The sequence below is a fragment of the Maylandia zebra genome, linkage group LG8, assembly GCF_041146795.1.
Source record: "Maylandia zebra isolate NMK-2024a linkage group LG8, Mzebra_GT3a, whole genome shotgun sequence".
In the NCBI taxonomy this organism is placed as follows: domain Eukaryota; kingdom Metazoa; phylum Chordata; class Actinopteri; order Cichliformes; family Cichlidae; genus Maylandia; species Maylandia zebra.
Window position 1 is genome coordinate 4820605 of NC_135174.1, and position 14614 is coordinate 4835218.

Below are 14614 nucleotides of genomic sequence, written 5' to 3' on the forward strand. Positions count from 1 at the left end.
AAGTGGAGCATTTTAGCTCTCATTAATACCGAAAGGCCTGCGCCGGAGCGAATACGCAAGCATGCACACATGTGCACACAAACACACTTGCATGTGCTTAGGGAGGACCAGACGACGTAGTTATTGTGGTAAAAGGTTGTAGACTCATCCCCCTGTGCACTCTCCAAAAAGGCAACTTGACATTTTAAGCTCCTTAGCTCCATCTTTGGCTTTGCTTAAATGAGAGCGCTTTCACCCAGCAGTCATCTTACGGCTCAGTAGCAACGCTAACCTCATTAAAGGTATAATGGCACAGAGTCATTCGAAGAATATAAACAGGTACAGCCAATTTGCACTCCCTCATCAATCTGATGATTGTTATCACTCCGGGTTGTTTACTGACAACAAAGAGCCATTCAGCACTTCATTCTGTCGGCCACGTTTTGATAGGAGGGGGTTCGGGAGTGAACACAGCCAGCAACAGCTCACCCCCACCCTCACCCCAACCACCACCCACCTTCAACTTTCAGCGTTAATTAAAATGATAAGTGAGCTCTAGATCTTGTTTTTTTTTGTCATCCTCCAATCTCAGTGAAATGCTAATTAAACAAGCTTCATTAAATCAAACTTTATTTCTTCTCGATTGGATTTTGCTGAGGGGGCATAAGGCTTAAAATAACTCTGGCATTTTGGCTTTTTTAACTTCTCTTTTCCCATTTTCATTTATTAAAAATGCTGATTTGACTTTGGATGGAAGCCCACAGGTTGGAGTAAAGAGCTGCCCACGGAGACCCAACACAAACAAAGGCACCTCAAGAAACCATCAAAATGCAAATAGGATTGTGTTAGAGTAAATCTGCCTCACCCATTAACAGAGTTCCAACAGTATCTTCCGTTCTGATCTCTCTGAGTCGCTGCCGTCAGCTACACTTGTACTCAAGAAGGAATTTCTTATTTCCCCTTCACTCCTCAACTAACAAGAGCTGCATTTAAGGAACAGTGAAAGTGTGTCAATGTGTCGTCTAATTACTGTGGTACAGTAACGCTATCGGCCAATCAGTTTCAAGCAGCTGATATGCACTGCAGCTTTGATCAAGTGAATTTTGGGTTAAATATAAACATCAGCCCATACTATGGATATTGGAACTAAGAGCTGCTCATTACTTCTCAAAAGTTGTCTACAGAGCTGCCAGCAACTTGCAGTAAATTGCTCACAGTACTGAGTACTGAGCCGGACAGCTGCAGCTGCTGATCAACAGAGTGGAACAGCAGCTTTCTAATCCTTGCTGCCTGAAATAGAATAGCTCTACAGAACAAAGGCAGCCATTTACATTAAAAAGGGAAATACACCATAAAGCGTCGTCTATCTGCATCTCCCTTGATTTTGGAGATGTGTGAACATAAATGAGGCTACCAAAGTAAAACGCTTAAAAAAGCTTAAAGCTCCTTACGGGGAGCATCAAGACAGGATTACATAATTCTCAAAGTTTGGTGATAAACGGCAGCACGTCAAAGGAACAGTACCCAGGGTGACTGCAACACAATCGTAAATTAGCACATGTCAGTGCTTCAAAAGTGAATAGGATTTTTTGATTTAGGATTAACTGTTTAGCTGGGCAGTGCTTCAAGGGCTTTTTCTGATATTGTCTATCATCAAATGATTTAAGATGGTAGCTTGAGCTTATGAAAGCATTTATTTCTGTTTGACCTTGCATCAAAGCAATGTTTCCAGCAATGAAAAGACTGTTTTACTCAAACAAAAGGTGAAAATCAAAGAAAGAAAAGGAAAGCGTGAGGTCACATATAATGATTACTGTTCTGTAATGTCTTTAGGATCAATGTTTGCATAAAAGGTGACAGTCTGCACCGTTTCAATAGGAGCAGAGAACAGTGTGATAGGCTCAATGTGATGCTCACTATACAATAAAATATCTGCCACTGTCGGAGTCAAAGCAGGCTTTACATCTGACCATTACAGCCATATCTCTTTGATGTGTCAGCAATTTACATGATTTTTCCTATATACAGCAAACAGATTGAATAACTGCATGTATTACAAAGGGTTGGCTTGAAGTGTGGGTCAGCTCCCTTTTCTGGTTACATGGAACATGACTTTGCAGTTTTGGTGCAATCATAGTTCAACTCAACTGATCTTTTCCACAATAAAAAGGATATTTTTTATTCGTGGAAAAGATCTCTGTTAAAGTAATTGTCGAATCAAGTTTAGTAATAGTTAATTCAAAACAAACCCACATCTGCAACCTGCTTTGCAACCCACCTTCACTCCCCCCTCTCATTCTGACCTAATGGTAAATGGACTGATTCTTGTATAGTGCTTTACTACTCTACCTTAATGTTGGTTTAAAATGGAGCACTGTAACAAAAAATAATTTCCCCCAGGGATCAATAAAGTATTCTGATTCTGATTCTGATTCTGATACCTGAACACTCAAAGCACTTTACACAACTTGCCTCATTCACCCATTCACACAAGCACTTTTTTATATGCTTTTCAACTTAAGTGTTTCTATCTGCCCAAGAATATCCTGCTCTTGGCAGACTGGAGTAGCCGGGAATCAAACCACCAACCTCACTGACCTCCTCCTACTAACTCCTGAGCTACAGCCATCCTGTTTAATCGTTGTCATATTTGCTGTTATGGTTTCTCCTTTCTCCACACCTTCAGGTTTTTGGGTGCACACATGGAAAGGGATGGAAGTAGCAGAACACAACAGCACTGCTAAATATAAAATAACGCAGATGCCCAGTCACAAAACAAAATCAGCACTTAATCCGTGTATTTCATTGTGTCCAATCAGAAACACACCAGAGACCAGGTATTTAACTGATTACTGGTTTCTGTTTGAGGAAACTCAGTAGGCAACTATTTGCTAACATGTTGCAGAAATGCAATCAGTCCAAACGACACACACTGCTGCTTTGATGTGCGACCCTCGTATCAGAGAAGGATAATGGTAGCTGCATGATCGCGGTGAAGATTAAAAAATGAGTGAATGTGCAGTGTGCTTACGAGACAGCCTGCACAGACAGACAGAACCCCTCTGTCACAAGAAGGTACTGACAGAGCATGAGAAATAGTGCGATGATACAACTCCGATTGATTTCTGCATTTAAAATGAACCGTTTCAATATTATTTGTGCTCTCGGAGCAATATGCAAATGTCCTGTAATTGGGAATTAGCTCTGGGCAAATGCTTGTGTGTCACATTAATTTCAACAACTCCCCTAAGAAAACACTATTGGAACACTGCTGGGAAACTGTGAACATCACCATACCTGAGGATAGACGTTATTACACTTTGAATTTAAAACCACCATTTGGTGTACATTTAAAAATGTTTCATTTAGACGACTTCATGCTCACACACATGCCACGTGAAAACACAGGTGCCGATGTGCACGTTCACAGCCGTGCAGGTTCCCAGTCTCCATAAGTGCGCCATACTAAGCCTCATAATTATCCCACATCCACCAGCCATTAATCAAAGATGCTAGCTGATTGTTTTGGAATCAAAGAGCCCGGACCTTGTGATGTTTAAAGACAGACGATCTTTTCTTGCTGACGAGAACCATTAAGGATTGATAATGACGAGCAAGAGTGTTATGTGCAGCTCTAGGAGGCCCCTGACTCCTCTGACTGTGACTTTTAATTACACCTGCTCAGAAAAGATGTTAAGAGAGAAACTCAAAGAGTCCATCGTGGAATGCTTGTTTGTTCTCTGATAACATCCGAGCAGTGTGACAGATGCTCTTTTCATGTCTGCTCAGGTTCACTTTTACATTCCTGTAACATATTGGATAAAAACGAATCTGTCAAAACTCCCCTTTGTTGTCAAATAGTTGTATCAGGCAGGGTTGCTCCTTGCCTACACTGACTTTCTCACCTTCAGCTGTTCCAGATCAGGTCTCTCCATGCTGACCACGGCAGTCAGCAGCTGGTCCTCCAGACCGTCTCTGGTCACTGTGAAATTTATTAAGGTGCACTGGGCCTGCAGCTCTGGCTGATAATGAGGGCTGGCAAGCTTGGTGTGTAAAATGAGACGGAAACTGGGATTGTACTCACACTCCTTGTCTCCAATCTTTATGTACCTGTTTGTAAATCAGGAACAGAAACGTTTGATCAGTGAGGGTTTCTTAGTGAAAGTAGAGATTCTGAAACAGCACATATAATAGTGGACAATGTCATTATTGGCAAAGATCTAAACATCTGTCTTTTCTGTCTTTCATATGTTTAATACAAACAAATATCTTCAAACTGGGACACTTGTTTGTAATGAGAACCTGTCAAAAATGTCACACAACCTTTCTGCAAGGATGATAGTTTTTGACAATGCCAAACCAACTGATTTTTCTTCATGACAGATATAGTTTAAAAAAAATACTCTCAAATGTATTACAGTCATTTCCTGAAAATGCTGCACATTTAAACTGCAGAAACTTAGGAAACTGTTAGGGACACATATGACGCTCTAGTAAGCCTGAATTGTCAGTACTACATGTCCTGTGACCCTCTATGTGTATTTAACAGTGACTGAACCAGACAATATTTATAGGTGTGGCTATGCTGAGACCATTACTTACATCAGGGTGTCACCAGACCAGGCTTTTATTTTGTTATTTTGTCATGTGGTTCACTCACTCTTTTCACTGGCTTATTTAGGCACAAGGAGGAACACCACACACACTCTATCATAAGCTTTTTTTATATAACTAACTAAAATCATGAACAGCTGTTTAAATCCTAAAGTTCCTTCAATACACTGTAAAACACTTCTTGTTGCTAGGTAAGTTGCTTTTCCTACTTCCTAGTGGTAAATGGACTTGCACTTATGTAGCACCTTTCTGTTAATTTTGAGCATTCAAAGCATTTTCTACTAAAGCTCTCCTTCACCCAATCACATACACATCCACAGAGGGATTTATCTCAACATAATCAATTTTATCCAACATTCACTTGTACACTCACACACCGACGGATGTATCGGGAGCAACTCAGGGCTTAGTTACTTGCCCAAGGATACTTCAACACATGGACTGGAGGATCTGGGAATCAAATATATATATATATATATATATATATATATATATATATATATATATATATATATATATATATATATTTGTTTGTATATATATAAATGGCTAGGGTCACTGTCACTACTGATAGCATGGACCAATGTCTGGAACCCATAGAGGTTGCACAGGTAGTCCAACCAAATATGTGTCATTGCCAGAAGGTTTGCTGTGTCTCCCAGTACAGTCTCAATAGCATGGAGGAGATTCCAGCAGACAGGTAGTTACTCTATGAGGCATTGGCAGGATTGGAGGCAGGGAGTTCTTGGAAGATGAAGGAATTGATACCACTGACTTTGCCCCCACATCTGCCAGACCTAAATCCAATAGAACATCTGTGGCATATTATATTTTGGTCCATCCAACACTGTCAGATTACACCTCAGACTCTCCAGGGGGGTCAGTGTAACCCTGGTCCAGATCTGTGTGGAGATTTCCCAGGAAAGCGCACGTTGTCTCATTAGAAGCATGCCCTGATGTTGTCGGGCATGTGGGGCTCTTCTACTGAGTACCATTTTAAGTTGCTGCAATGAAATTTTGACCTGCTGCATAATTTTTACATGATTTCAGGAGGTCCTTCAATTCAGCTCTCTGTAAGTTGATAGTTTTCATTTCCATCAATTCCATCAAACAATATCCTTTCATTGCTAACACATTACCAAGTTAATAAATGCCACTGTCCATCTTCATTAAAAAGAAATGTTATATAGTGTAATCACTGATAGAGCTCATGTATTGTATCTAATGAAGTTAAATGTATTTAAAATGTTTTTGTGTGGAAACCACAGACATACTAAAATGGTTTATTTGGAAAGTTCTGCTAGGCTTTAACTAACAATAGTTTCTCAAAGATTTACATTTATAGTGTCTATTTTTAATTTGTCATGTGGTGTCAATAATTAAAAAAGGCAGTGAAAAGAAAGTGCTTGTTGCGGTGTTACATATGAGTAGAAAGTTTCCTGAATTAGATCATTGTCTGAAGCAGTGCCTTACAATGCTTCATTCAGTGCTACAAGTATTAAGACACCTTTCAGCATGAGCCTTACCTTCCCTTCTTGATGGTTTCTCTGCCAAGCAGAGGTCCAAGAACAGGATCTAGCGTTTCTTCCAAGTTCTCTATCAGAACCACATCACCTGCTGCCAGCGCTCTCTCTATGGCATCTAGGTACCTTTAAGGTACAAATAACAATGAATCTGTCAAAATTCTGGTTATTAAATGCCCAAAAAACCTCAGTACTGCAGTTTTCTATGAGGCTCTTACCCTCGCTGTCCGATGCGGATGACTTGCAGGTCTTCACCATATTTATTTTTGATCCACTTGATGCCCTGCAGCTGGGGGTCCACCATAAGGGGCCAGCGTTGGCAAGAAGTAAGAATGGTAGCATTCTCCGTGGACATCCTGTCAGCGGGTAGCCCCTCATTCTGCCATGTAGCAACGTCAGCGTCGTCAGTCAGCAGTGTCAAAGGGTCCAGGTCATGCGTCACTGGGATAGGAACCTTACACGTGATTTGCATTTTAATTAGTTTTTCCCAGTGAACTGTTTCAATTCTTCTTCATGATGACTGACAGGTCACACGTCACAGCAATGGTGCGTTGTTAAAAAGGAACAGATAAACTTTTCCCTTTAGTATTTAAATCTATGTTCATCAAAAGTCGACTGGCAACTGCTGTTAGAATAAAAAACATTGTGGTTTCCATGTAGAGCAGGATTACATTTGGGACTATTTACATCTGCAAATAAATGCCCAAATTGGTAATCCTTTCTTTGGATCATTATTGTATGTGATTTGCATTAAACTTTGGTTAATAGCGCAAAGTGGATACTGGACTATCTCACAGAACGTCCACAGTATGTGAGGACACAGGGCTGTGTCTCTGATACGCTGGTCTGCAGTACGGGGGCCCCACAGGGAACTGTGCTGGCACCGTTCCTCTTCACCCTCTACACTGCAGACTTTTCCATCAACTCCCCACGCTGCCACCTACAGAAGTTCTCTGACGACTCTGCCATAGTCGGCCTCATCACAGGTGAGGACGACTCAGAGTACAGACAGTGGACTCTGGACTTTGTAGACTGGTGTCAGCAGAACCACCTGCTGATCAACGGCGGGAAAACGAAGGAGTTGGTGGTGGACTTCTGGAGACGCAGACCCACCACACTGACACCGGTAAACATCCAGGGAGTGGACATTGAGATAGTGGACTCTTATAGGTACCTGGGTGTTCACCTGAATAATAAACTGGACTGGAGCCACAACACTGATGCTCTTTACAGGAAGGGTCAGAGCAGACGCTACCTGCTGTGGCTGCTGAGGTCATTTGGAGTACAGGGAGCGCTTTTAAAGACCTTCTATGACTCTGTGGTGGCATCTGTCATTTTTTACAGTGTGGTATGTTAGAGCAGCAGTTTATCTGCAGCCGGGAAGAAGAGGTTGGACAAACTCATTAGGAAGGCCAGCTCTGTTCTGGGATGCACCCTGGACCCAGTGCAGGTGGTGGGAGACAGAAGGACTCTGGCCAACATCTCTGATGGACAGAGTCTCCCACCCCATGCATGTAAATGTTGCTGAACTGCAGAGCTCCTTCAGTGACAGACTGCTGCATCCTAGATGCACGAAGGAGCGTTTCTGCAGGTCCTTCCTCCCTGCAGCTGTCAGACTGTACAATCAGAACTGCTCCCAACAATCAGAGATGTTTACATCTGCGCTGTAACTGCAATAAGTTAATTAACCGATTCGCACTACAACCTGGTTTGCCTCGTATCTGTAGCTATTTTTATTTAATTTAATAACTGTACAATACTCTGTATAGTAACCATTGTCCTTAATGTAAATATGTAAGAAAAATTGTGTATGAAAGAAAGAGTACTTTATTGATCCCAATGTGGAAATTCCTCTCTGCATTTAACCCATTCACTCGGTGAAGCAGTGGGCAGCCATTGGGCGCCCGGGGAGCAGTGTGTAGGGACGGTACCTTGCTCAGGGGTACCTCAGGGTAGCTGTTCAGGGGAATCGAACCCCCGACCTTCCGATCATGGGCAACCACTCTACCTACTGAGCTATCCCTGTTTCTGTTGTGTCCTGTGTACTCTTTGTTTGTATATGTGTCTTTCTGGCTGCTGTTACAACCAAATTTCCCCTTGTGGGACAATTAAAGGATTATTCTAATCTATTCTAAATACTAAAAAATTAAAACAAGAAAATTAATGTTTAATAATATTAATAGAAGAGCTAAACCATCAGTGAACAGTGAACATAACAGACATGTCTCAGTCAGAGAAGCTGACGGTGGTAGTGATAAAAAGCAATGCAACTTGTTATCTGTGCTACCACTGTTTTGTATTTGTGCCTCAGGACTTCTGTGAACATTCGGCCGTGGTATTTTCAAGCACAGAAAACAGGCATTATATTGCTAGTAATGAATGAATGTCTCTACCTTCCTAGCCCGTTTTTCCCTGATTTTCTGATTCTGACTACAGTTGAGACAGTGACATCACAGTGACATTCCAGTTTAGTTTTTTTTTCTCTATTGCCATTTATTTCCATTTGCGTTTTGATTTAACCACCAAAACTACGTAGTTAGGCTTGCAAAATGATCGTGTTCTGGATTAAAATATATCTTTTAATCCTTCACTTTAAAAAAGGATGCTTAAGGTGCCTGTTGTGTCAAAATGTGATGTTCCTGCCTGGTTGTGAGACCCATCTGTCATCGTGATGGGTGATTCATGACACCAGTGTCAGAGGACACCTTGTATTTATCTCTGAGATGCCATAAAGTTTGACTAAACAGCAGTGTTTAGTGCTGTGGGAATTAGACCAGCAATGTACAACATAACGTTTTCTCAGTTGGGCCTCCAGGCAAACAAATGTCCAAACAGGTACAATCTCTTTAACAACCATTATGAATAAAACGATTGATCGCAAATTAAACTTTAGTTAAAGTTTCAGGGGTAAAATTTTACTGACCTCCAAATAAAGCCAACCAAATTTATTTTAATAGATTAAATTATAGAGCATATTAGCAGATTTACATTAATTATATAAATCTGCAAAATACTTTGCAGATTTGCAGCCTCAACCACACTGCAAGAGAGGTGGGCTGCTTTCCTTCGCATTTTAACAATCCAAACAGGTAGCTCAACGCAGGACTTTTACTGACATTTTAATGGGAAAATTGTAACAAAACACTGCTTGTTGGTGAGGGTTCATTTCAGCCAGTTTGCTTCACAGGTGGACTCAAATCATGGAAACACTATTAGTGGCCCAAAAGGCCAGCAGCTGCCCAGTAATGGAACATTTACCAGTAGCATTACAATTTGCAAGCAATAAAAAATAGATAAACAACACTACATAACATTTTATAACTGCAGTTGTTAATGTGTCCTATCAGCCATGATACATGACCTAATTAATTCATAAAGTATTCTAAATGTTTTGCGTAATACAAACCCGTTGTAACTGCTGAGTAAGCATTAATATCCCTTAAGTCTATTTTTTTTTTTTTACAAAAGCTACTTATATTTACTCAAGTTATATTATTAATCATTTAAATTTGAACCATTTTATAAAATATATATAAGGTTTTCTGAACAGATTATTGTTTTTTCCACTGTACATTTAGCTGTGGGCAAAATTCCTAAAGTCCTGACATCACTAGCAAACAATAATTACATGCAGAGATAGAGAAAGACCAACAGGGCCGGTTGCAGATTCATTTCTGTGTTACATTTCAGTCAGATTTACAAGTAAAGGTTTTCAAAGACTTTTCACAATTCTTGCAGTGTGGCTAATTCAAGTTGAAATAACACATAATGAACCCACCTTCAGCTGACTGAGATAAGGCCTCCACGTGCTGTCCATAAGCTGGACCCTGTAGCGCTTGGTAAAATATCCTAGGTAGGAGATGAAGGTGGTGATGAGGAGAACATCTCCACACAGAGTCCTTTCCTGCTTCTTGAAGTTCTCTACAGCCTCTGCCCAGCGAACATTCTCTGATGCTAGACCACCCACCTAAACAGAAAATAGCAGCAGACCACTTTTAAAGTTGTTGTTTTTTTTTCATTTTTCCCAATGAAATACCGTCATTCCATCATCTTCCCCAAAGCCATTGTGGAAAGAATCAAAATCAAATGATGGCTGCTGCTGCCAAGGTGCTAAACCATAATTTAAGGAAATCTCCACAACAATGCCTTAATACCTTTGAGTTGTTTTTTTTTTTATTACCATTTTTAGGTTTAAACACTCTGTTTGTGCACCGACACCACTACTTTTTACTTTTTAGCAATGACCCAGTGTCCCTCCAGGGATCAATAAAGTTCCCCTCAATATCTTATGTCCTCTAAACTTCAGAGGGCGCATGCACTAACACAGACTGCAACTTCTCAGTGCACATCACAGAAATACCGTGCACTTCAGCAAGTTGACTGCATTTGCACTGACATTTTGGATTGACTAGGCAATAAGCACAACCTCAACCTCTGTTTGTTGCTTCTGTCAGGTCTTTTAGAAGCTTTCTCTGAATAATTTAGATTATCATACTAGCATTGTCAACATTCATCTTTGCATTTTGCTGCTGTAAGCAGGAGATTTACAAACCAAAAGATGATTGCAGGATTTATGTGTATATGTGAATATGTATATATATATGTGTGTGTGTATGTAAATGTATTGTGGACCTAAAGGCAGAGACAACCACACTAACATGGGGCAAATATATCTATATTTAAAGATATAGATATCTTTAAATATATCTATATATCTATATCTATCTATCTATATATATATATATTTACATATATAAATATAAATAAACATACTTTCACACTGTGTTAATTAACGTTTGTCCTGGCAGTTTTTCCAAAAACTAACTGGAATAAAGTTCCAGTTAGCACTTTAAGTTCTGTCATCATTGGGGACGATTTGATTAAATTATCCTCCAAACTGTTGGCAATCTAGGAACAAAGAAAATAATAATTACTGAGTTACAAAGTTAAATTTATTTATAAAAAGTCTGGTTGACCTTCTCCAAAATATCAAGTTATTGTCACCACCTATAATGACTCAGCTCTTATATTTGAACTACTATTAATCACTTTAGCCATTTTAACCACCCTTATTAAACAAGCAGCACGATATATAGTGACAGATTTTTAAAGGAGGCTCTTTGTCTGCAGACTATTTTGAATACACATTTGAGACGGTCCCTATCTTGTGTATTATTCAAGATGGCAGCTTTTCATATCAAATCATGGAGTAGACACCTGTGCAATATCAGACCATTTTTCTTATTCTGCAGTGCACAAAACCTTTGCAGAAGACTGGATGAAACGTTATTTATAAGGATAAAGATGTCTAGCGTTTTTTTAGCCTGTCAGTAAGTTGTGTCTCCATTACTGAATAAAGCCTTAGCTTCTAGCAGTTTAATTTTGCAGTACTTAGATAAGTATCATGTGAATTGCTCCTAAGACAGAAGGAAATGTCAGAATCTTCTGATGAAGCCTTAAAAGCAGGTTGTCTGTAATGACTCAGAAAAGCAGTTGTGCTGCATGACAAATCAGCAGGATAAATGATGGTAATATGGTCAAATAAAGAAATTACTCTTTTTACTGGAAAGTGTCATTACATGACTCAAATCTAATTTCAACAGGCCAAACTGTGCAAGGTGCCTTTCTGGGCCCAGACTATCAAGCCCTCTAGTTAATGACTGAACAACAGTGCCGGGAGCAAATGTTCAATATGATACAGTCAGTCCATGATTGGTTGTCATCCATGCTTCCCTCCCAAGCAGCTCCACCTCACCTCACATGCTATTACCTGATGCATGTGTGTTAAAAAAGATTCTCTGTCTTTACAAGCTTTGGTGGACTTCGGTGCTGAGCAGTAGGCACAGATGTTTTCTTTTATTGGTGAGTATTCACTCACCAAGCCAAATCATTACATTCAGGTGTTCCAAGCACTTCCATCACCACAGGTGTATAAAATGTATAATTGAGCATTAGGGCAGAATGGGTTGTTTTAGGAGCTCAGGAGTGTTACCATTCTATAGTCAGCTGTTGGCGGTATTATAACAAACTAGAAGCGGAATATCAGCAACTCAGCCACGAAAACTGGTGCAGAATTCACCAATTTGCTACAGACCTTTAAATTTCATGTGGCCTTCAGATTAGCTCAAGAACAGTGGCACAAAAGCACAGAGAGCTTTATGGAATGGGTTTCTATCTGTTCAAAACCATTAGAGAGCATCGCTGACAAGTCTCTTGAGTGCTTCAAAGCCTCATTGTTATCACAAAAAAGTGTGATTTTGAGTTCCATCTGTAACCTTCCGAGGGTACGTCAGCGAAGGTGGACATATGAAGGCTGACCCAAAGAAAATCAATGCAGTAGCTGATTGCCCCACTCCAACTTTTGCCGATGCTTTATATGTGACTAAAGCCACACCCTTGCCAGACTTCTCCTCAAAAGTCTCCTTTGTTTGGGCCCAGGAAGCAGGGTCAGGCTTCCAAGAGAGATTTTCATCTCTGCTCAAGTTCTGATCAAAGTGATTCTTTTGAGAAACAGGATCACCAACTGAGACACTCAGAACATTTCTGTATAATTTTATTTTATGTTAGTTATCTTGGGGAAAACAAAAATCTAGTTTTTAATCTTATTTTGTTAAATATTTACGACCTTGATGGACAGTGTTGGTTGTCTGAAAAAGTAACATATCTTTTCCATTTATTTATACCAGTGGGACCACAATGGGGATTTCTGTCAATCATGTGTTATTATTAAATCATAAAACAGCACAAAAAGTCACATATAAATTGAAATTCATGACATTAATACTCTGTATGTACTCTGTAGCAATCCTATTTTTTCCCAAGTCTGTATATGCAGTTGGCAGAATAACTACAGCATGAAATAGCAAAAATTTCAGGCCTTCATTCATTTCTGGCCCAAATAGCTTCTGTGCTATCTCATATGGCATCAGCTCCTCTTTTGATTGTATTATCAGATTAAGAAACTTTTGATATAGACATTATGCGTCACCTGTCATTTCTTTTATTTCATTTTAAATCTATTTCCTCCCGATAATTGATGGTGAAGAGGATGTGGCTGGCTTCTTCAGTCAGCGCTTCTGATATCATTTTATGTGTGTTAGGCATAAAATCTTTCCTACACCACAGACAAGAAAGAATCGGTAACCCAGGTACCCAGCAAGAAAGGTGCTGACAGTTGTAACCTCAAAATAAAAAATATGACACAAATAATGCTTAATTGATTGAAAGTGTCTTAGTCTAAATGCTACTAATCAAAGATAAGACAAAATCAACATCAGATTTAAAATGCAGTATTGCAGTGTGCACACATCTGTAACTATGTAAGCATGCTGTGACAGGAAACAGAGTGTATTTGTCTGTGGTAGTGGCTAGCCTCCTCACCAGACGGTTAGCCAGGGAAATGGTGTGCGCGGTTGATTCTGCTTCCTGTTGGCACTTGAGCTTGTCTGCAGTGGCCTTCTCAAACTTGGCTGTGAGCTTGGCCAGGTTCTCATTAAGGTGCTGATAGGCCACAAACACACACGCACACAAAAACAGAGAAAAAATTGGCACTTGTTAAAGTACAGTGTGGTCATAACGAATCCTAAGAGACAGAGATTAAAGACAGTCAAAGTGTTTCTATGAAAGAAATTTAGGAGTGTGTAGAAAGTTGGGTAAAACTTATCATTAGTCCCACTATGGATTTATTTGGCATATGGAAGCAATTAGCGCAAGGACAAACAGGATTAATCGGTGGAGAGGCACACAGGTTCAGTAGATTAGTTTGAGGATTGCTAATTCCCCTTGGCTCCGAAGCCACTCTCCACTCAAGCGATCTGACTGAGGGCTTGAAAAATGACAGCGAGAAGTCACGCTGGATCTTATTAATAGTCGTCACTCTGCACTCTGCAGGTTTTGATGTAAGCAGCAAAAGCTGCTGCAGCGTACCGAACCCAGTGCTCTGCTGGGGCTGTCTGATGCGCTGAATGCCAAACGCCACTGAGAAACAATTATTTACAGCTGCTTTTATCAATAGGGTTTTCAGGCTGACAGATTTGGTTTTAGATTAATTAACTGCAAAAGCTTTTAAAAGCACTTGCAACAGCTTAGCATTGATGAAATGCTGTTGGTAGATCATTGCTGGAAGAACGCATGTGTCAACTGTCACTCAAGCGTTGGAAAAATAATTCTGAACTTTTGCTTATGGCTTCCAGTTGTTTCTATTTTATTTCTGTAGCACCAAAATCTTATTATAACTACATATCTTCAGGTGATGGAGTTGTTGATCCTCACTGATGTCTCACGAATCTTTTATAGTGAGGTGCTGAGGATTTCTGACTTTTATAAGTCATTTTTCAACTCTCAGTCTCTTTTAAGTTTTAATACTTTTTTGTGCGTGTCACTGCGTTTGTGTCAAAGAAATGATAAGAAGAAGACAAGAACATGCCTTCAAAGAACAGTACTCCTTTCTTTAATAAAATGGTAATGCAATTTCAAAGAATATATCCTTTGGATTTTAG

General features: G+C 39.9%; 1 protein-coding gene across 1 annotated transcript in view; it reads right to left on the reverse strand.

The window, feature by feature from the left end:
• Positions 1-14614, reverse strand: part of dnah9 (dynein, axonemal, heavy chain 9) — a 180592-nt gene that overhangs the window by 56195 nt on the left and 109783 nt on the right. The window contains exons 59-63 of the mRNA XM_004569683.3: positions 13497-13616; positions 9895-10083; positions 6335-6570; positions 6120-6242; positions 3885-4089 (exon numbers count right to left, since the gene is read on the reverse strand). Of these exons, the coding sequence (XP_004569740.2) occupies positions 3885-4089; positions 6120-6242; positions 6335-6570; positions 9895-10083; positions 13497-13616 (873 nt within the window). The remainder of the gene's footprint in view (positions 1-3884; positions 4090-6119; positions 6243-6334; positions 6571-9894; positions 10084-13496; positions 13617-14614) is intronic.